This window comes from Diadema antillarum, unplaced genomic scaffold (genome assembly GCF_040938485.1).
Source record: "Diadema antillarum isolate AM-2024a unplaced genomic scaffold, OU_Dant_1.0 scf00000220, whole genome shotgun sequence".
Taxonomy (NCBI): Eukaryota; Metazoa; Echinodermata; class Echinoidea; order Diadematoida; family Diadematidae; genus Diadema; species Diadema antillarum.
In genome coordinates, this window is record NW_027271109.1 from 69,837 (window position 1) to 93,313 (window position 23,477).

At 38.0% G+C, this 23,477-nt stretch overlaps 1 protein-coding gene across 1 annotated transcript in view; it reads right to left on the bottom strand.

Moving 5' to 3' along the window:
* The window catches only part of LOC139724550 (uncharacterized), a 64,184-nt gene that overhangs the window by 34,989 nt on the left and 5,718 nt on the right, over positions 1-23,477 (bottom strand). Inside the window, exons 3-4 of the mRNA XM_071635683.1 lie at positions 23,243-23,459; positions 21,206-21,461 (exon numbers count right to left, since the gene is read on the bottom strand). Of these exons, the coding sequence (XP_071491784.1) occupies positions 21,206-21,461; positions 23,243-23,459 (473 nt within the window). The remainder of the gene's footprint in view (positions 1-21,205; positions 21,462-23,242; positions 23,460-23,477) is intronic.

Here is a 23,477-nt window from a genome sequence, read left to right on the forward strand (position 1 = left end):
ACATTTTTGGCTTTCACTTTTTTGAAGCACTATATGATAACCATCGTGCATATTTTTTTCACAGGTGCATTTTCACACCACAACAGATATTCTGAGAGCACGTACGACCATGCAGCTCAGATTTTTTAAAACTGGAAACTTGTAAATTTTGCCTGTAAGATTTAATAATAATAATGATAATAATAGTAATGATTATAAAAGTTATGATAATAATGATAATGATTATGATATGATAATACAGTTATTAAGGTGAATTACAAGTAATTTCTCTTGGTAATAAGTTGTAGCATGATATTGTTACACCAACGTCATTGAAAATTTTATAATCATGTTCAATTCATGAAATTCATGTACATGTGATTGCCATTCATTCTAACATGTTATTTATACCAGCATGAATTGTTTTTAACCTAGAGGTTGTTACATATGCACGTATGATTCTTCAAAATGGATTTGCATGATACATGTATTTTGTAGTGTCTCATTCATTTGCATGATCTAACTGTTGCCATTACTTGTTTTCATTCTTTGTTTCAATGTGACAACTTAATTATGAGGGAATGCTTGGATATCTTCTGAGCTCATATAAGTAAGTGCCATTTTGAATTTTGCTTTATTTAATAATGAAATTGTTACATTTGTACTGCTAGATTTATTGTAGTTTGAAATGCAGATTTTGTCACATTTTTGAGGTCTTTTAAAGCAGCATGTTTGTCACAAGTGCATCTGCAGCATGGAGGTTAAACACACAAAAGCCCATGTGATAACTGGGGTAAGCAGCATTTGTGTTCTAGTCTTCCATACTGCAAATAGACTTGTGGTGAAATGTGGCTGTAACCCTGCTTTAACTTTTAAGATATGTTTTTAATTTTTAAAAATGTCAGTAAGGAAATATAAAGGACATACTTTTCTCTATAATGTTCTATATAAAAAAATCATTCAGTGGCTGTCTTTGAAGAATTTACTCATCAAATTGAATGTCTCTTCCAATGAAGTGAAATATTTGTTAGAAAGATAAGAAAGTTCCCAAAATGTTGTCAGGCAGATATCAAATTCAAGATTGGGGGTCAGAGGTCTATGAACTTTATAGTCAAAATACTTGTTTTTGTAGCAAGTTACTGCACTAATGATAATATCAAAGATTTTGCAAGACAGGAGATGTTAAAGATTTAAGGTCAGAGTCCAAGGTTGGGTCTAAGAAGGTCAAGTAATTAAGTTTTTAGCCATGAGCTCATAAAGAGTTAACAAGGGCCATGAAATTTAATGTAAACATTTTGAGATTATATCATTTGCAAAGTATAAGAGGATAAATGTTACTTTTCAAGGTGGTCAAAGGTCATCAATCTCTGAGGAACATGCCGATTCCAGCTAGTTGATGGTGTGTGACAATTTGTATTAAATTTTGAATGCTATTCTCATTGCATTATTTAATAGCTGATTGCGAGAGAATGCAGAGGCCATCTCTCATTCTAAGAGGAATTGCTCTAGATTTTATAATGATGATGGTTTGGATCATATCCCTACATAAATGCAATTTCTGTAATAGCCTACAACTGATTAATATACTGTATCTTTTGTATCTATAGAGTGTAATTTGTCAGGTAAAAACACAATTACTTACTCCAAAAGTTGATACACAATGTAGTTTGATTGAATGCAAGCAATTTGGGTAGAGATATCCTTGATACTCCAAGAGAATATTTGAAATCTGTTTCTCTGTTGTGCATTGCCAGCCCCATACAGTAAATTTAACTTATGAGTAATCTTCTGAATAGATCTCTAGGCTCGTCACATAATCAACATGATTATTCTCTTCCATTTCAGCTCAAGAATATGACAACATTGTTGAAGGAGTCCATGAAATGTTCATGGAGATGGAGGAGCAGCTGAGGCAGGATCGGGAGACATTTGCTGAGCCTTTCAGGGCAATGATAAGGTCCTACAAAAGGCTGAAAACCAAAAGTAACCTGGTGTCAGCTGTAAGAATGTTTGGTAGGTATAGTGGTGTCAACCTAGCCAGACGTAAGGTAACCCACAAGACCACAGGAGCAGGGATTCTGAAAGCATCGGGGGCCAGCATAAGTGTGCAGCCAACGGCCATCTCTCGTAGAAAGGTGAAGATTGGGGGAAGGAAACGGCTGACAGGGGGTCGCCCAACCAAACAGGCAGCAGTTGTCGAGCATGGGTATGCAAAAGGCTGCCAGTCATCTCAGCTTCCCCGCAAAAGGCGTGCAGCTGCTCCACATTGTCTCAGCCATGCTGTGACATTGTGCCAGTCGCTGGGAAAAACCCACAGTTCAAAATGAACTTGCTTGTACCAATAGGATGCCTCTTCCCTGTAGGTTGCTGGGAGGCATTATGTTTTCAGGTCAATGTCAATGCACTTTGCCTAAACTATACATTTCTGCATATAACTTGAGATAGGAATGCTTAGTAGTTTGTTTATGTTTTCTAGGCATTATCAAATTGACAAGGACTTTCGGCTTTTACAGACTTCTTTTTTCATTGTCATCTTTAAATGAGTATGCGATGTCTTTGCTATTTGTATACTTGCACTGTTTTCTTGTTATTTATATTGATGGATTGAAATAGATAAATGAACGAACAAAATGCTGTTACTTGCAAGAAAGATTAGAAATAAAACGACAAATATTTCTATGAAGAGGGGTCAAATATCAAAGGTCAAGGTAAAAGGTCAAATGAATTAGTTGAAAATTCTCATTTTTCTCCACATAGATATTTTGTTACCACAATATCTGGAGAAACCTGCAAGTAGATTAGGATCCTTCTTGCTTGCTCCACATGAACCCCATGATTGATCCATTCATTGAATAGAAATTGGATGGGATAAGTTCAAAGGTCCAAGGTCAATTAAGTTTACTTGACATTGGGCTGCACTTTTGAAGAAGGTTAATTCAGGACTATATTTCCATATGTTTTGCTTTCAAGAGTAGCTTGAAATTTTGAAAACCTAGTGTAGCATCAAACATTTCTGTTTGTACAGTGCGTAGAAAAAAAGGGCAGATATTGTTTTTTGCCTATATGTATATACAAATAGAGTGCTTTGGTTAATAGGAGGTGCATGCGAGAAGGCAGAGGCATTCTAGTCTACAGCGCAGCAGTCAAATTCCTCTATTATTCTAATGATATTTGTAACAGTGATAATAATGATAATGATAATAATTATCATTGTAATAACTGTAGTGAGGACAGTAATAATCTTAACAGTGATAAAAGTAATTATCAACAAGAATCAGGGGTGGATGCAGGAATTCTGTAAAGGGCGCGCGTGACTAATATTTCTGGTGCCACTTCCGAGTTTCATTTCATTTTTTTCATTTTTATTTCTTTTGTTTTTTATCAAAAATAAAGGGGGGGGGAGTACGCCGGTTGCGCGCCCCCCCCCCCCCCCCCCCCCCACCCCCCTCTGGATCCGCCACTGAGAATCATCAAAATAGTGATAATTGTATAGCCCTGCAGGTACACACTGCAAAAGGACATTTTGGATTCAGCAGCTTTACACCTTGTCACATTCTCACATGCACTCTGAAGATTGCATTTGGTGTAGAGCACAGTCCTGGTGTACTTTCCACTTCCACACCTGTAAGTTTATCTTTTGATGATGCTGCCACCATTGTTTTATTTTTGTTTCATTTGAATATTCATAAGTTCTGGTCAAGAGATTTTTTCCGAAAATAGATGAAATTACAAAATGTCATGTCTTCCTTATTTCTCACCCATTTTTCATAAGTTTTGCACCATTCTGTAGGGAATAATTTTCTCTTCAGTTTTAAATCATATTTATTGTGGCTTGGAATTTCCCTTTAAGTGACACTAATTTGTGATAATAAAAGAACAATTGTGTGGAGAGAGAGGGAGAAAACTGAACTGATACTATGTCTGGTCCTGAATGCATCTTGGTATCATCTCTGCAATCTGTTAACTCCATTATGGCGCCTGCACCACCCTTCATAACTTATGATACTTCTCCCCATCCCCCTGTTGTCAGTTTCCCACTCCACAAATTCGCAGAAATTATGGTGAAGTACACTTGAGATTTACTCAGTGATGGGTACTCAATTGGTATCAAATATCATGTACTTTTTCTTTTGTAAATTAACAGAGTTTTCCACACAATGTGAGACTTTCAATTGGTTATTTAGTCAAGTGAAAAAACATATTGTAATAATACAGAATATGTTAATGATCCATCAGGACTACTAGGAAGATGGCTGATGATTGACTCACAACAGTACAGATACAAATAGACTATGCTATACAGTTGAAATGCTCAAGTTTAACATTATTTGAGAATTGATTTGATACACGACATTAAAAAACAAATTTCTTTTGTGGATAATATTGGGTACAATCTACACAGGTAAAGATATACCAAATTACAAGTGTCATAACCCAGTCCAATTTGAGATGGGATAAACACATTAATTAGTACTCTGCATGTATGGTTTACTGTCCTCAATTTAGGGAATACATACTTTGCTTGATAAAGGAATACAATTGCATTATATATATATATATATATATATATATATATGTATTGAATATCCATTGTACATTTTTTTTTAATGTCATCTCCATTCTTTTCCACAATCATGTCATGCACCTTGTCCTGGCTTTTGTTACATTAGAGACAACAGATCTGTTTTTGACATATTTATGTAGATACATGTATACTGTAATTGTCTCTAGACGATTAAAGTCATGGGAATAGAAACATCCAGTGAAGGTGCTGTGTGTGTAACAGTTTCAACGCATTACTCTCTATGGGTTCGAATACCTACTGTAACTGCCAATCATTTTGTACGTGGATCATAAAGACTTTTGTGCTTCAGAATACCTTGGATCACCACAGTGTACAACATTTTCAGGCACCTTGGAAATGGAGTAAAGATTAAGGCATCATTGCACTATAAATGTCTGCAAAAATGTCATGTTATCATAATTAAGCAGCCTTCACACTTTGGCAAGTCAACATAGCGAGATATGGCAAGCTGTTGTGAGTCGCCAAAGGGAGGCACTCGCGAGAACTGGCATTAAGCTCTTCATGTTACTCGGGATGACCACGGATGTGCTAGAGAAGGAGAGACAACTACTGTTCTCCTTTGAAGTCATGCGCGGCACCGCCGAGAAGTTATGCGCTTAACTACAGGTGGAAACCAGGTGATTTGACAAAAGAGAGCATCAATAATTGGGACTAGCGCTCTCACATATAGAAATACTTGCCCCTACTGCAATTCGCTCTCTCTTTCAATTTGATGGCAACAATGAATTTGTGTACCTTGAATTGGAGCAGGGAATTAATATGCAGTGTTACACTGACAATTTTAAAAGCAAATAGTTTACAGCACGCTGGAACGGGCTTTAGCGGAGTACTTTATTTGAAAGATGAAAATATCCCAGATTAAAAGATTAAAAAACTAACCTGCGGAAAAGTGCACATTAAAGAAAAATATAAGGTTTTTAAGGGGGCCTGATTTTCATTTCATCTCCATTTGCACATTACATAGAGACTAGAAATACATGTTTATGATATAGAATTATTTCCTAACTATTCCAGATCAATTGGAGTATTTCATTTAAAATTTTACAGTGAAATAAAGCTTGTAATTCAACGAAAGGTCAAATGTGTTCTTCGTCTCCGAACTTCGTCTTGCAAGTAGAGGGGTGCCGAACATGACTTCAAAGCGAATAGGGGAATGCTAGACATCCGATTGTAACGCCTTGAACCCGAACATGTGTTTGCGTGAATTACGAAGAGTTGCCACTCCATCTGTATATCACCTCCCTGGGATAACTCACGACGACTCGGAATTTCTTTGAGGTCGCGAGTAACTGTCTAAGTTAAGAACATGTTCAACATTTAAATGTATTAACTCGTCAAAGCTCATGCTGAACTTGGGTTTGTTTGTTTGTTTTTTTTTTGGGGGGGGGGAGCAAGAATAATATGTTATTATTCTGATCTAGTCACCTGCATGGGTATTATGTTTGTTAGTGCATCGATACCATGTATCTGTCACGAAATGCACTGCATAATAAAGCGAGCAATTATTGATTTCATTCATAATTATTATGATGGCAGAAATTAAAGACATGAGAACATAAGAATAAAAGTCTATTCTTTGTCAATGAATGATGCTGTTGCGAGTGAAACTAATAAGAGTTGTGTTGTGAACATGTGTCTGCAATCATGTAGTGACTTTCTCCCCTGGTATTTGGGTTTTCTATGTGTGTGTGTCTGTGTGTGTGTGTGTGTCTGTGTCTGTGTGTGTATGTCAGTGACTTGTTTTTACGTGCCTACGGCCACATAGTTCATTCCAGGAAGCCAGAATGTTTACCATTTGATGTGGGGTGTGTGTGTGAGCATGTATTCCACCATGATTATGAGCAGTGTTTATTATAAGTTATTGTTCATCTACTCAGGCATACATTTCTGAACAGCATTCTAATGAAATAAAATCCAATCTTGACAAAAAAAACTTACTTCACTTTAGTGAGGACAAGCTAGTTCACAGATTCAGGGCACCTAAATGTGAACCTTCGTTTAAAAAGGTTTTTATTTTATCTGAGACGTCCTGCATGACTTGTAGGGGGAAAAATAGCTTCCTACAGTATACAAGTCTGTGTCTGTGTCTGTGTCTGTGTGTGTGTGTGTGCGTGTGCCCGTGTGTATGGCATGTGGGCATGAATGCACTCACAAGGGGGGTTAAAATGATGGCATAAATCGACATTTTCTTTACTGTATCAGTACATATGTTTATCAATAATAATAATAAGTTAATAACCTAGTACTCTAGTTATCAGACATACTTGTTATAATAATTATATTACTTTATGATGATAATAATTATTCTTACACTGTATTATTATCATTATTATTACTACTACTACTTTCATCATAACTTATTGTTTTACATAACCATTAATATTATTGTTATGCCCTATATTGCTATTGTAACCATCGCTCTCAAATTTTTGAACTTTGAACAGAAATTTTTGACAATTTTGTTGATAATAAAATAAAAATGCAATCCAACTACAAGTATATTCCTTATTTTCCTTCTCATGAAAATCACCGTAATTAACTATTAGGCCTGCATTACATGTATGCATTACAACCATTTGTATATTCTATAAATTCTTTTCATTTTGTTTTGTTGTAGCATGAATTTTGCACGAGTACATGCGGTTTGCCCATATTGATTCATAATGTCACGTTTATTTTAGTAGGCTGATAACGGAGCCTGAGTTGAAAGAGAGAGAAGTGATAAACCGCGTATGAGTGATTGACTTCGACTGCAAGCTGCATTACCCTCCAAGCAGGATAACGCATACCGCGGTAGTTTTTTTCAGGTATTCATGACAGCACCACAGAACCAGGGGACAAGGATATGTATAGACTACGTTCACCAGTCGGTTTGTTGCTATTATTGGCGAAATTGCCTAGACCAAGGTGTAAAACGGAAATGCGCGTCCTGGCTAACGTTAGCTAACGAAAGCTAACGTTAGCGATCGATACCTAACGTTAGCTATCGATACTGTAGCTAACGTTAGCTGCCAAGCTGGCAGCTAACGTTAGATGCCAGCTAACGTTAGCTAGCTGGCAGCTAACTCGTTTGTGTGTTGGTTCGATGGAAACTCGTGCACCGGACTCGAGTACTAACGTTAGAGTTTTCTCGGTTCCGAAAAGCGAATTCGCGATCGTGATTTTTTCTTCTTTGCTTTCGGAACGGAAAACTCGGAAGCGCGGCGGCGGTGCCGCACGCTTCCACCACCTGCAGGTCGCGTCACAGAGGTAACTTCTTCCAGATACTGCACTAGATCTAGGTCTCGTAAAATCTCAGACCTACGTTGCATCATGCATAACTATAAGAAATACAATTAATCTTCGATAAGCTCACTCGATATCTCGGTCCTGAAGTCATCGGGAATTCGTAGTGCTCGCTCGATTGAGCGTAACTTTGCTAGTGGACAGTTTATCATGTAAATTAACGCTCCTGTGGTGCATGGATCGAGCTGCGAGCATGATCGTGCCTCGTATCATTCCTAACGTTACAGGCAATACAGCGTACACTGTTACAGGCAGTCTGATTGATACCTTCTCATTCACGTTCTTACTGTTACTATGTCACTGCATTCGACTGTGTAGCTGTAACTGTTAGTACATTCGGCCTTCCTAACATTAACGTTAGACTTCTTCGTTGGATAGCTGTGTACCGTGCGTTTTATAAAGCGAGCTCGCGAGTTGAGTATGGACACAATACCACGCCACAGCACATTAATGTCTCTGCATACAATAACTGGTAGCGAACACGTATTGATGTCGATCAGTCTGTGAGCTGAGATTTCATTGCGCAATTGAGTAGCACGCGGCGCATGGCACTGCTGGGCCCGCGTGGCAACCTGTAGTGCAGGTGTGTGTACCTTGACCCAGGGAGGTGAGAGCAATAGAGTAAAAAGATAAATAAAATAATAATTATAATAAATGAAAAAAAATAGAAAGAATTAATGGATAAATATAGAAAAGAAGACTCCGGACAGACGGATCTTTTTATTCCTATGATGCAATTACTTGGGCTGACGTTAGCTTTAGTCCTATTCAACTACAGCTTTACAAACGTTATTTGGGTTTTTTTTTATATACATTACATATTTTAACCACGCTCAAACACACACACACACACACATACACACACACATCCATCCACAAATCTCATTTGGTATGCATTGCAGAGAAATATCTTTCCTTTCTCCCGTCCCTACCTTTTGTCAGATAGCAATGAATATTAAATTACTAGCTAACGGCAGAATTGAGGAGACAGTATTGAACAGGACAGACCAACCCTCTCTTTTCAGTCCAATAATTAGTGTCAGTAAACGCATAAGTGATGAAAGCTAGGCCTATATTCAGTCAAAAATATTTTTTTTTAATGAATTCGCAAAGAATTGTGTCTTGTGTAACTACAATGGAGCGTGAGTCGTAACGTTAGCTAACGTTAGCTATCGTTAGTCTGTATAATTCTTTACAGACACGCTCTCTCTCTCTCTCTCACATTATGTACAGCCACCTAAAGCTCATTAGATGTACACTCTGAGAAATTTCTATCCCTCTCCTGCATCTAACGTTAGCTAACGGAAGTTTGTTGGTTACCCTGTGTCAGATATCAGCGAGCTCGCAGAAACGTTTTTTTTTTTTTTTTTTTTTTTTTTTTTAAATGAGTATATTGGACAAAGCACTTCTTTTTATCATCGTTCATTAAGTATTGTCAATAAAACGCTTTAGCGATGAAGACTAGGCCTATATTTAGTCAAAAAGGGGAACTTCTAATATGCATTCGCAAAGAAAAAAATAAGTAAAAAAAAAGGATTTTCCGATTTCACGTTGAATATTCAAGATCATGAATAATCGGAAAGAAAAAAAATCGGCAATATCTCGCTAAATCAGTTCACGATCCTCGGTGTTACACTATCATAAATACTGTAATTATAAATTCACAAACCTATAAATATAACCCTATTATTATGTAACGTAATAATAGTAGCGTAGTACAATCACTCGGGTTAACGTTAGCTCAGACTAGTCCTCAGAATACGTTTGTGTATACAGTGCATCGTTAGCCCTAACAAAATACTTTGAACGAAGTTTTATCCAGCTTGATCTTTGTAGCGTTTGTGTTGTTGTCGGGAAGGTTCTTGGTACTTTGTTACGTGATTCGTTTGCTTCGGTGTGTTTCTCGAGTGATGATGGTGGTCGTGTTTCTGAATGAAAAAAGGCTAAGGATCGAAGTGATGGTGATGATTGTGATGCTGGTGTACAACATACGTGGCATACTTATTTCATTTCTCCCTCTTTTACTCTTCTTTCCCCTCCCATGAATGATTAAAAGAAAATACAAACAACCCAACAAAAAGAAGCACACAAACACAACACAAAGAACCAAAGAATAAGGGGAAAACGCAAAGAGATTGTATGCGGTCTCTTCAGATAGAAGAAACTTGACACCCCTCCCCCAACCCTTGTGAAAATTTTTTTCACAAAAGCAGGTGCCGGACCATCAGGTGCCAGACGAAAGAATGCACGCACTGGAGTTCTGGTACTAGTAATATACAGCGTGTAATTAGCCTGGAAATGTCGATCCAAGAATTAGCTAAGTGAGTTGAGTTAAAAGAATCATTGCAAAAATCACAATTTTAAGCAACATAATGATTTTACTTTTAGAGCCTTTCTTTTGGCTCATAGTCGAAATATCAGTCGATTATTATAGTGTACTTAATCGAGTATGCCATAACCGTGATCTGCCATAACCATGATCGCTAAATGCCACGTTGTATTTATCGATCAGATTTATGGTAGACTTTCTGATTTCAGTGAGGTGGAGGGCGGGGGAGAGAACTGGAATACTTAAAGAAAACGATGTTTAAAATCCATGAAATTGAAAAATGAACAGCCTGAAAATAACGCATGACTATAGCAAACAATTGAAAACAACCCCGCCCCAAAAAGTTTTGCATTCGCTTACACAAAAGCTCTCGTGAAAGATGAAAGCGTACTTTGGCATAAATTATGTCGTAATGTGTTTAGAGCATCTACGCCTTATACGTGGGTGAGTTTACTTTAAGTTTTGAAATGGTAAATATAAAGAAGATTGAAAGTAAGACAGTTAAAAGTAAGTTTCCGCGTCGACAGTAAACCTTTCTAACTTATACAGAATATACCTCAATGTACATGTTGTATACTTTTTTTAAGTGGAGACGTAGCAAATAATCAGATGGTGAATGGATATTTCGTATCTGTTAAATCACGCGAGCGTTGGTAAACGAATTGCAGTTACTTGAGCTAGTATAATTTCTGTCTCTTCATAATCCAGAAATGAGCTATCAAGTCATGTAACTCATGCCTTACTTTCGAAGCAAAATCTAGTTGTCAAAGACCTGTGTGAGGATGTCTCTTTCACTCCGACTTCTGCTGTTTTTTGTCTACGCTGGACCATTGTCCGATGTTGAAGCCATGCGTGAAAATTCTCCTTTGAAATCGGCAGACCTTTTTTGTGCAAGGGCTTTTGTTTTGTTTCTTTTAACGTCCGAACGTAATTAGCTGGCCCAGTTAATGCAGGTAGTTATGACTCTTTCGACTCTGATATGTCTTTTTGGAGCGCAGAAAATTCTTTTTGTTCAGACAATAACTACTTTTGCGGATGTGCATCATCCGTCGTTCGTACGATGATTATTTTTTTTCCACACGTTGCGCCTGTGTAATACTAGTAAACTCAACGAGAAGTGGCCTATAGGCGGAGGATGCAGCTATTATTTGCTGCTACGCTATGTACATCTAATACGGCGAGACTTATCTTTGCTGAGCCACACGTCTGATGCGGCGAGACTACGAAGTACGAACAGTGAAAGTGGATCAGGATGCTTCGCTCGCGTCTACTGTTCGTAGTCTCGCCGCATCAGAATTATTGCTCTGCAAAGACAGTCTCGCCACATCAGCTGGTCAGAGTTATAAACAGCATAGACAATATAGCAGAGGTGGCCATGTCTTTAAAATGTAAAACGTTATATTTTGGGGTAACGTGTAAACAATGTGGACGTGTGAGTGTGTGCGTGTGGGGGGGGGGTGGGTCAATAAATAACAGTGCAATCTTCTTTCTTCATCATGATAGGTATAACAAAAATATGCAGTGTTATGTACATTATGACTGTGATAACGCATTTCTTCGCTTCATCTCCGCAACGCTTGCAACAACACGAGATTGAACCATCAATGTTGTGCGTGTGATAAACGATGAAACTCTAAATCTTTTCGTGATATTCAAGGGGGGGGACGACGCTTTTAGACATGTTCATCAGCGAGAATATAAGGCGCGCGGAATGTCAAAACAGGGAGGTAGTTTCAATATTAGTTTGGCAAAGTTGTATTGTCTTCATGTCTTTTCTTAAATTCATAAACATTTACATGTAGTTTGTCGTGATGTTCAATTACTTTTTAAATGAACAAGCACAGCAGAAATCAAACTTAAATGTACAATGTATTTCCGTATTGCCTTTCTTGTAATTCATTTAATTACTGCATGTAATGGCATGATTTGGCGAGATTCAAAGGTGTCTTTCCTTGTCAATCAACGCTGATATCGCGTACCAAGATCATCCAAAGTCAAAAATCTTAGTTGCGAGCCGTGATAAAGGCCTACCTCCTTGGATTTCCATTAAAAGAAGACGCTAAATCTTGCACATTGATTAAAGGTCTGCCGATTTCAAAAGAGTCACATATAGCTGGTAACTCCCTGCATCAACTGGGCCAGCTAATTACGTTCGGACTTTAACAGAAACAAAACCAAAGTCCTTGTATACAAGAAACAAAAACAACAACAAAAGCCTGCCGGTTTCAAAGGAGAATTTTCTCGCATCGCCCGATCAACGATAATGGTTTAGCATTTTCGACAAAAACACACGACAAAAGACGGATTGAAAGCACATTCCTCACACAGGTCCTTGACAACTATACGAACTAGATTTTGCTTCGAAAGTACAATTGTATAGGTAAATGGGTTACAGGACTTGATACCTCATTTCTGGAAATGAACTATGGACAGACAGAAATTATACTCGTTGTAAATTGTAATCTGTTCGCTCACGCTCGCGTTATTCAACAGATAAAGATGAAAATCCATCTCAGTATATTTTATTAGGCCTACTGTTATCATTAATTCCCATGAAATATCTTAGACTAATCCAATCAAAATTCTACCTACAAACATTATATAACCCTAACCCAAGTCCAAATCATCATATCAAAATTAAATCTAAAGCCCTACAGTCTTAACATAATCCGGCGCAACTGTTGCAGGAGCAAATGTTGTGTCACCAACATCTAGAATAAGCTGAAAAGGTTTACGTGTCGATGCGCCAACTTACTTATGACTGTCTTAATACATTGTAACTTTCTCTTGGTTTTCTAAACTGAAGAGTATTCATATTAGACCACGCAAGATTGATTATGAATATATATATATATATATAAAACATCCGAGTGAAAATATTTGCTCATTATATATATATATATATATATATATATATATATATATATATACTGTTATATATCAACATGACTGTAGTCTCAATGATGTCTATCATTACCGATTACCGATAAAAACGGTAACGTTTCATTCTCTCTATAATGTGTATCTCACTTTGCTATATACTATAAGCATATATACGTTCTAAAAACTTACATCCCATGTTCATCATCCCTGGATCGTAACAGGTGGCATCCATTGTCACACTCTCTTCCTGCCATTGAGAAGCTCTATAGCAAGTCATTTAGACAATCCTTTGTTCGTTGCCCCTCCCGCTTGCCGAGGTTTTTATTGTTCGTCAACAAACGATCGCCGCGATTCAAATTGTCTTCATCGTGCATCTCGAAGTGGCATCATCATTGCGTGATCGGAGACAATGAGGTCTTAATCTTTTACAGGCGGATGGTTTCAAGGGACGCCTTGAATTCTTTCGTGGATAGGAGATTGGTCCTGAATAGAACCTTCTCTATCTCAACGTTTCGGTAAGCATGTCCTTTATAACCTTCTTTTAAATTTGCCGAAACAACCTGTAACCGGGACAGACACTCAGTTCTGTCTCTCTACTTTAACGTGAGCTACAAACGTTATCTATTGTGGTTTTTGTTTTCCATACATGTCATTATGCTTAAGAAAAAAAAAGGCGTAATGAAATGAAAGTGATGCTAATATATAATTCTGTTAGTGTGAATGAACTTTTGAACGTGTCTAAGTTGTTTTTTTTTTAATATGGTATACTCCAGACCAAAAAACCACAATGTTTACTCTTCATCTTCGTAACCAGCATGATACAGCGTATTCACGAGACCTCGCAAAAATTATAACGGCAACAGACCCCGTATTCTCTCATGTCATATCCCTATAACATTGAAGCGTGTCAACTTCTTCTGAGCATGCACAGTAACAAAATGATTTTTACAAGACCTTAGTATCATCGTTGGCATTTTGCGATTTTGTCTACTTTTATGCCTTAAACCAAAACCTCGTAAAGCGAATGTAATTGCAGAATAAAACCAATATAACAACAAGACTCGCTGTATACCCGGTACAGACAATGCAGTTCTGTCTCTTTAACGTTAGCTAACGTTAGCTAATGTTGTTGTTTTTTTTTTATACATGCCATTAACTATAAAAGGCCAAAGGAAATTAAAGTGATGCTAAACGTGTGTTGGTTACATGTGCATACAAAAATCAGACCAAAGTTCACAATCTTTACGCTTCATCTCGTATTCAACACGATATTCACGAAATCTTGTTTTGTCTACTTTTATGCATGATACCAAAATCTTGTGAAGCGAATGTAGTTACAGAATACAGACCATTGATAACACAGAGAAAATTCGCTGGGTACCCGGTAGACGTGCATGCAGTTCTGTCTCACTAATCTAACGTTTATAGCTATAACGTTAGCTATTGTGGTTTTTGTTTATCATACGTTTTTCTATGTTTAGGAGAAAAGGCAATATGAAATTAAAAGGGATGCTGATTATGTGTGTGCAAATATAAGACCAAAGTTCACAATCTTTACGCTTCATTTTCGTGTCCAACACGATATTCATGGAACCTCGCAAAAATAATGGCAACTCACCTCGTATACTCTCTACTCTCAAGCACTAACGTTAGCTAATGTTAACGCTATACTGATGCGTGTCAACTTGTTCGATAACAGCATGCATAAAAGTAAACAAAAATCGCAAAATGCCAATTTTGGTACTTGTAAAAATATTTCATTTTGCGTGCTCTCATAGAACAAGTTGGCACGCTTCAGTATAACGTTAACATTAGCTAACGTTATATGCTTGAGAGTAGAGAATACGGATTGAGTTGCCATAATTTTTGCGAGGTTCCGTGAATATCGTGTTGGACACGAAGATGAAGCGTAAAGATTGTGAACTTTGGTCTTATATTAATTTTGTACACAAATATAAATTACTCACGTTCAAACGTTCATTAAGAGAATATTACGATCCCTTTAATTTCATTTTGCCTTTTCTCTTAAACATAGTTAATTGCATGTATGAAAAACAAACACCACAATGGCTAACGTTAGTTAGCTAACGTTAGATTAGTGGGACCAGAACTGCACGTCTCTACCGGATACCCAGCGAATTTTCTCTTTGGTATCAATGGTCTGTATTCTGCAATTACATTTGCTTCAAAATGTTTTGGTATCATGCATAGAAGTAGACAAAATCGCAAAATGCGAATGTTGATACTTGTAAGAATATTTCATTATGTATATGCTCTAGAACGAATTGACATGCTTCAGTATCAAAATTAACGTTTGGCCTAACGTTAGTGCAGAACTGCCTGAGAGTAGAGAATAACGTTAGCTAACGTTAGCTAACGTTAGTTTTTGCTTTTCTTACATGGCATTGCCATTAACTGAGTTTAAGAGAAGAAGACAAAATGAAATTAAAGTGATGCTATAATGAATCATTATGTCGATGAAGGTTTGAACGTGTGGAGTTATAAGTAAGTATATACTAAGACCAATGTTCACAATCTTTGCACTTCATCCGCGTATCGAACGCGATGTGCACGGAACTTATAGAATCGAAAATAATGGCAACACAACCGTATTCTCCAGTCTCAAGCACGATGAAGCGTTGTCAATTGCATGTAGCATGCATAATGAAATATTTTACAACTATCAACATTTGAATTTTGTTATTTTTCTACTTTAATGTATGATACCAAAACCTCGTAGCGAATGCAATTGCAGAATAAAACCCACTGAATTCGGCCTATACAGAGAAAAACTCGCTGGCTACCCGGTAGACATGTAGTTTTGTCTCTCTAACGTTAGCTGATTTGGTTTTTGTATTTCATACATGCCGTTTACTGTTTAATAGAAAAAGGAAAATGAAAGTTTTTTTTTCTCGGTATAGGTATAAACATAACTATTTGCAATTAAAAGTGAGTCTTTATAATATTCAGTCATTCTACCGTAGCATATAAATAAACTGCAAGATTAACAGCGTATTGAACATGCTAGGCACGTTTACTGTCAAGTTACACCCGGTACCCGCGCGCATAAATAAATGTCATACTGTTATAATTATATTTCTTCGGAAAACCTGCAAATAATGTCCTGTAAATACTCAGTATAAACACTTTTAATAGCTTGGCGATCGTAAAGAGAGAAAAAAATAAAGTGTTGGTGCACATTGAGAGGTATAGAATTCATTTCAAAATTACGGGACCGACGCTCATCCACGCTTCGATATCTTCTCAGCAGAGAGAGAGAAAAAAAAATGCCTTAGCTAAACATAAATGCTTGCCGATCTCACAATGAAGATCGGAAACGACATCGAAATAAAAAAAAGACAGGGAAATGTCCAAAAAAAAAAATTAAATACTCGGATCACCTAATAAAATGGCGATACACTCGATCGGTCTGCCCGGCGAACCGCCGCTTTTCACCCCAAGTATCGGTTAGGCCTCACATTAGTTCTAACATTAGGCCTAACATTGTACTGTCATGCTGAAAGTACAGTTCGATTTGATTTTAACGAAAGTAAGCAAGCAGCGTATGATGTTTTCTTTCTCTGGTGCATTGTACATTCTTTACGAATGTACTGTTTCTGCTGAAAGTACAGCTTGGTTTGATTTCATTATAATTATGTCATGCTAAATCGTGGATTTTGTAATACATGTGATTTGATTTGTTGTGAAATTGTTTTGAATATGGAATCAACAGATTATGGGAAAAAAATTAGTCCTATACAAACGTTGATAATGTTTTTCAGTACACGGAACGCTACTTTATATCACGGAGGTCGCTGGGCTACCGAAATACATTGACATTGTATCAGTATTATTATCGTTGGGGATATTTTCCGTGGGCATCACTGGTACGTCTGGCTTCACGGAACCCCCTCCAAATTACATAATGATACAAACTGAAGGCTAAGTACATTGTACAACAGGTGGGATGCTCTAGCACGGAAACCGATTCGCCCGTAATCAGTTACTAGTTCAGAAGCGCCGCACGTGCGCGTGACTACACAACACACACATGCTGTTGGCAGAGCTAGTACTTGGTACAGGTAGGTGGAAGTATGTGGGAAGGGGATTTCCTGCACTCAACACGTTATACATTATGAACATTTCACTGTCAAGATAGATCGTTGAGTGTACGATTGATTGTACTGTATCTGTATGCATCGTGAGTTTGCAAAGTGTCGACGAGCGCGAGCTGGTAGCTGTGTTTTCCATGAAAACTACACCCAAATCTTCGCTTTTTCGAACAGTCGGTGAGCGTGATTGCCGATGTGTTTATGAGATAATACATACAATGTAATAAGATTAATTTTGCCGATCTATCACGTCCGTATAGTCAGTGTAGGGACAGTGGTGCATCCCGCTACGCAGCGTTGTAAATTATGTCGGCCTTCCGTGTGTCTCGATCTCCGGAGCTCGGAGGAGGACCGTAATACTGAACAGTAAAATAAAACTCCGAACAGACGAAATTCTCCGTCTAACGTTAGCCCTCACTACTCCTACATTATGAGCAAACGTTAGTTGATATCGATAGCTAACGTTAGCTATCGATAGCTAACGTTAGTCAGCTAACGTTAGTTATCGATAGCTAACGGTAGCTGACTTCCCGGCGGCTCCGTTAGCTAACGTTAGCTAACGATAATCTCCGTTAGCTAACGTTAGAAGTGAAACTTTATTGTGACGGATACTGTAAGCATATCTTATTAAACAAATACCAGTGAACAATAAAGTAGCTAAGCTACTTCAACACCTATTGTTTGAAGACTACCTGCCTGTAATGCGATGGAGGAACAATACGGAAATGATTTTGTAGAAGCTTATCTTATTAGAAGCATCCTAATACAAAATGAGAAATGATCACTATAAACAATTTAAAGCAACAAGCATGATTGGCACAGATAGAAAACAATTACAATTTAGATTTACAATTTTGTTCACTAATGTACAATTTTATGATATCTAATTTGTCTATTTGTTGTCTTCTCCATTATTAAAATTTTGAAATTCTGGTAGCAATTCCATTTATCATAAATATTCAATTTTCTTCCTCTATCAACCGTACTGTCCTGACCTGGATCACACAACCACTATTAATAATTTGGGTAAACATTAGTATCCATCCAAGGTGACCGTCCAAATAGATATTTTGTAGCTGCAGGCACTATTCCTTTTGTGCTTTTTGCTTTGTTCTGTATTGAAGCTTCTTCTTTTTTTTTTTTTTTTCCAGCTCGGTCTACTGAAGCTTGAGAACAGTTGCTAGTGGCAACATCAGGATGGATGAAAAATGCATCACACATTGTACATTGTAAGAAATAGAAATACCCCGTGCATGATACGATGCCAGCTAAAATGGGGTTCATGCAGGCAAACTATTGCCATTTGATAAAACATCCTGCCACCAACTACCAAATAAGGATAGACACGCCCTTGGTGCCTGGTGAAACTTTTCAATGTTTCATCGCTTCATGTCTATGGCTCATTACCTGAAACATGTTTGAAACAAACTGGCATGTGTCTACTGTGGCAGCAGCAATCACTCAAACTAATGGTGAACGCTAGACAATAAAGGTGCATACTTGCCCTAGTGTACTTTTCCACTTCATATCAACTGCAGATCTAGAGCATTGCTTTTAATAGCACTGAGCATCCATCATGATAAAATATGCGATGTGTGCAGAAATGCATCCCATTTTATCGCAGCAAATGTGATTCCTATCAGCACTGTTATCATTGTAATTTGGGGTTCATTTCTCATATCTCATATCCCTTTCTTTCTTTGCTGTCGGAGAACGAAATGTATAAATAAAAAAATCACTCCGTACTGAAGTTGACACTGATGTACAATGTATACAGTAAAAAATAAAACAAACAAACAAACAAACAAAAGAACAGTGAAGGTTCCATCACAGCGGAACCAAGACTTAGAATCTTGAATGCTGATAGTCATATAAACTCATAGAACAGCAACATACATCACAAATTATAAGCAATATTATGGCAATATTATGGTGTTACAACTTCAGAAGTCTCCAATTCATTTGCTAATAGCTGTTCAATAAACCTCGTTCCCCATGGTGTAGGAAAAGGATATAATGGGTGTTGCATTATGTATTGTATCTTGGATACATCCACTATGTACAAGTGGTAGTGGTAGCAGGAAATGTCCTTTGTTGAGATGCATTTCCCAGAAAAGAAATCACATCCTTCAAGTCAAATTGTTGTAGAGTAGTGTTGCAACAATTTATCAATGATAACTGAAAAAAGCAAACTAGAAATTTCTATTGTGGCGCAATGCGACTGTATCCCCCGGCACTATAGAGAGGGCACACAAACCATCCACCAACAATTCATTCATTCATTCATTTATTTTTCATTTCCAACAAAAACATATAAATATATTACAAAAATTGAATACAGTGCATAAATTTCATCATACAAAGTAAAGGATAAATTTACAGAAAACTTGTAGGTATAGGAAAATGTTGGAAATGGGGAGGAATGCTAAAAAGCTGAGCTTGTAGGCTGCATTCCCCCCACACGTAATACAAGAAATTATATGATCGATAGACTGATAAGCATTGAAAATGGATGAAACAAAGAAACTAAGACAAAAAGACCTATAACCTAACTTGTCCGAAACAAAAACCCTGAACAAATCCCTACACTACACTAAGTCGCTGTCATGCCGGAAAAGAGAGGAGAGAAACAAAATAGTATGTGTGTGTGTGTGTGTGTGTGTGTGTGTGTGTGAGTGTGTGTGTGTGTGTATGAGAGAGAGGGGGGAGAAAGCAGCTTAATGCGTGGTGTGAAGATAAGAGACAAAACAAAAAATAGAAGGACACGAGAGGTAGTGGATGGATGGAGCCGCTTAGCTGTAATTCCAATAGAATATAAGGTTGGATTTTACACTTCTTTGCAACCAATAAAGAATCAACAATTCTTATAACTGTTCAAAATATTTTTCTTCAGATTACTCTTAAAGGAACTTAAACTTGGAGATGTCCTCAAACTGTTAGAAAGGTTGTTCCAATATTTAGGTCCAGCAAATGTAAATATAGAATGTGTAAACATTGTTCTAGTTAAAGGCAGACAATGTGACCTTTGACCCTATAAAAGATGGAACACTGGGGGCAGCACTTTCAAATTCAGTAGGCTTGTAGATTATATGATAGTAGAGCTTCGTACCGAATTTGAACAAAATCTGTCAAGAAATATAGCCTATAGAGCGTATAGAGCGCACACAAACCATCCATCAACAATATGACTTTTGACCCTACAAGAGACGGAACACTGGGGGCAGCACATCCAAAATCTATAGACTTGTAGCTCATATCATGGTAGACCTTAATGCCAAATTTAAAGAGACGGCAGAGACGGCGGCAGCATAATGCTGCAGAATCCAAAGTATCCTCCCCCCAAAAAAAAAACAACAACAACAACCCCAAAACCAAAAGACATCATTACCTTCGCCAAGAAAGGATGTCATGTTTTTCATCTGTTTTGCATCTTTCTTTTTTTGTGTGTGCAAAATAACTCAAAAAATTGTGAATGGATATGAATGAAACTTGCAGGAAAAGTAGATGACACCCATGGAACAGATGACTGAATTTTGGTAGTGATCCAAGAATTTTTATGAATTTTTGACAGAATTTTCATCTTTTGGCAGATAGGGTCATAGAACTTGAAGGAAATTTTGATAATGACACAAGGAGCAGATGATACAGTTTTGGTAGTGATCCGGGATTTTTTTATGGATCTTTGAAGTATTTTAAAACCTTTTGGAAGATAGAATCAATGAACTTGAGAGTTCAAGCTGAGCATATTTGAAGTTTGCAGACACGCTCTAAAGCACATATGCTCTGCTTGGACGAGGTGCTGTGTAGCTGGAAGCTGATGACATATACAAAAGGCTTCAATACTGGGAAACTGGACGATTTTCAGCATACATGTCCAGTATGCATCACTGATCTCTTTGGAAGAAGTAGTGGAAATGAGCTGCTTGGCAGAGGTCTGTGCTCTTTGGAAGAGTGCTTTTCTAATTTATTACGGTGGATGAAATAAAACAAAAATTTACGAGGGCAAAGTGTGTGTGGAGCATTTCAACTCACCCACTGCCCAGTGTAGAGGAGTGTGTCCCTGGCCATCCTGGCAGTTCACACTGCCGTGTTTCAGCATCTGTACCACCACCTCCTTCTTGCCCTCGATCACAGCCAGATGGAGTGGGCTGCGGCCCTCGGAGTCCTGGGTCCAGGGCAGGCCTGGATCCCGGGCCAGCAGCAGCTCCACACAAGTGGTGTGGCCCTTCTCTGTGGCATAGTGGAGAGCGGTCTTCCCCACCTGATCTTGTACTGATGTTGGTGAATTCTGGAATTTAATATTTGTAATGATATGAATGTAAGTGAATATTTTGGTGGGTTCATTGAAGCATGTTCACACTGCATACAGTGTATACACAATGTTAACACAATGATTAATTACTACATTGTATGTCAGTAGTGGTACAAGCACTCTCTGGTTTATTGCTTCCAGGTCAAAGAGTACACTGAGCAATTCCTTGGAAACATGATGACGCTTTGTAAATGTTGCAAAGTCAGTGTGAAGGAGCAAGGGGGCATTGAAATGTTGAGTTCACAAAACATGGATTGATATGACTCCTATCATCAGAGACTCCAACTCTCCCGTTTTCGACGGGAGATCTCCCGCTGAAAGCCCATTTTTGCAAAATCTCCCGTTCTCCCGTTTGAGATTTGTTTTCTCCCGCCCTGGCTCTGTGTCTCCCGGTGGAAAGGATTTCTTACTTATTGCTATCATATGTTGAAAAAATAAGCCTTAGATGGCACCAGAGAACATCTAGAACCCTAGGAACTTCGCGCTTCGCACGCATCAAGTTGGAGTCTCCCGTTTGCTAGGGGTTTTGGGCGGGAGAATCTCCAGATCAGAAGGTGCTTTGGGTTGGAGTCTCTGTATCATCACTTCTATGGAGGTTGGCATCAGAAAAAAAAAACAACAACAATCCTTTTCAGTTCACATCAGAAACAGGGCTGGTGTGAAATTAGAGTAATTAATGGCATCAAACACTATCAGTCATGGCATCAGAGTAAAGTAAAACTAGAATGTTGCATTTTTTTTTTTGGATGCATTATTGTCATAGAAACATGTGACAGATAATATTAAAGTCAACATACATTTTATCCTACTATTGGTATTGCGACCCTGAAACCATTCAGCAACAAAACAGCACACTGCTACCACTCGCTATCAGAAATAATCATTTTCTGCCCGGTAGACCTCCTTAAAAGTACACAAGAAACGGTACATCAAATTTCATTTGAAGTGTCCAATGCCTTCTTAATCATCCTGCCTTGTCGGCTTAGCAATTGACATTTGCCTTTTGCCAACAAAGCAATTATCTTCTGACTGATAGCGGCCATTGTGCAGAATATGAGTTCGCTGAGTCAATTAAGCATGATGAGTTGTGCCCATCATTCCTTTGTAGTCTAAAGGGAGGAGAGAAATTATGGGGGGGGGGGCACAATATAAATAAGGCATAATATCCATTATGATGTGCATGGTCTGGCCTGTAAATATTTCATCACTTCGAGTGAATGCTCATCAAAACATCGGATACACCTTGTTAAATTGCCGACACCGGTGGAAACTGTTAGTCTTTGCACAACACTCCCTTCGTCCGCTCCTCTCATTATACACGCACTGCTGAGCCTGTTGACATTGAAAGGGCTGTATATTCTACATTGGTTGTTGGTACCTCAATAACTGCTTCTTTGACACCTGCTAAATTTCAAAATTTGATCAGGAAGCCAAGGACATCAATAACATTCAGGTCGTTAGGACTAGATCTCTTATCAACATGAGATGCCCTGACCCACACTACCGATCAGTGGTCTAAACTGCTAATTGCTATGCAATATGTTTGTACAAAGGCCTCTCCTCATTTTTTGTTTTGTTTTGTTTTATCTTGCTCACTTTACCCCAAACTATTATTTTGGAGGATATTTTGAAAGTTTACTGGATGTATTGCTCTGATCTCAGAATTTATTCAAGCAGTACACATTGCTCTCCTGCATGTTCTGTCTCCTTTTTCAATCTCCTTCCCTCCCTCTGCTCTCTCTCCCAGCTGTACTCACGTGATCTAGGAGGAGCTTGACCACTTTCTCATGACCTTGTTGGCTGGCCACCATGAGCGCAGTCAGTCCAGCCTTGTTCCTGCGCTCCACCAGCTCCTTAGTCCCTTTCTTGCAGGCATCCAGGATGACCTCCGTACACCGTGGGTTGCCATGGACACAGGACATGTGGAGGATGGTGTTCCCCTTTGCGTCCTCGGCCTTCAGGTCGGCATTGTATCTGATAATCGTGACAAAC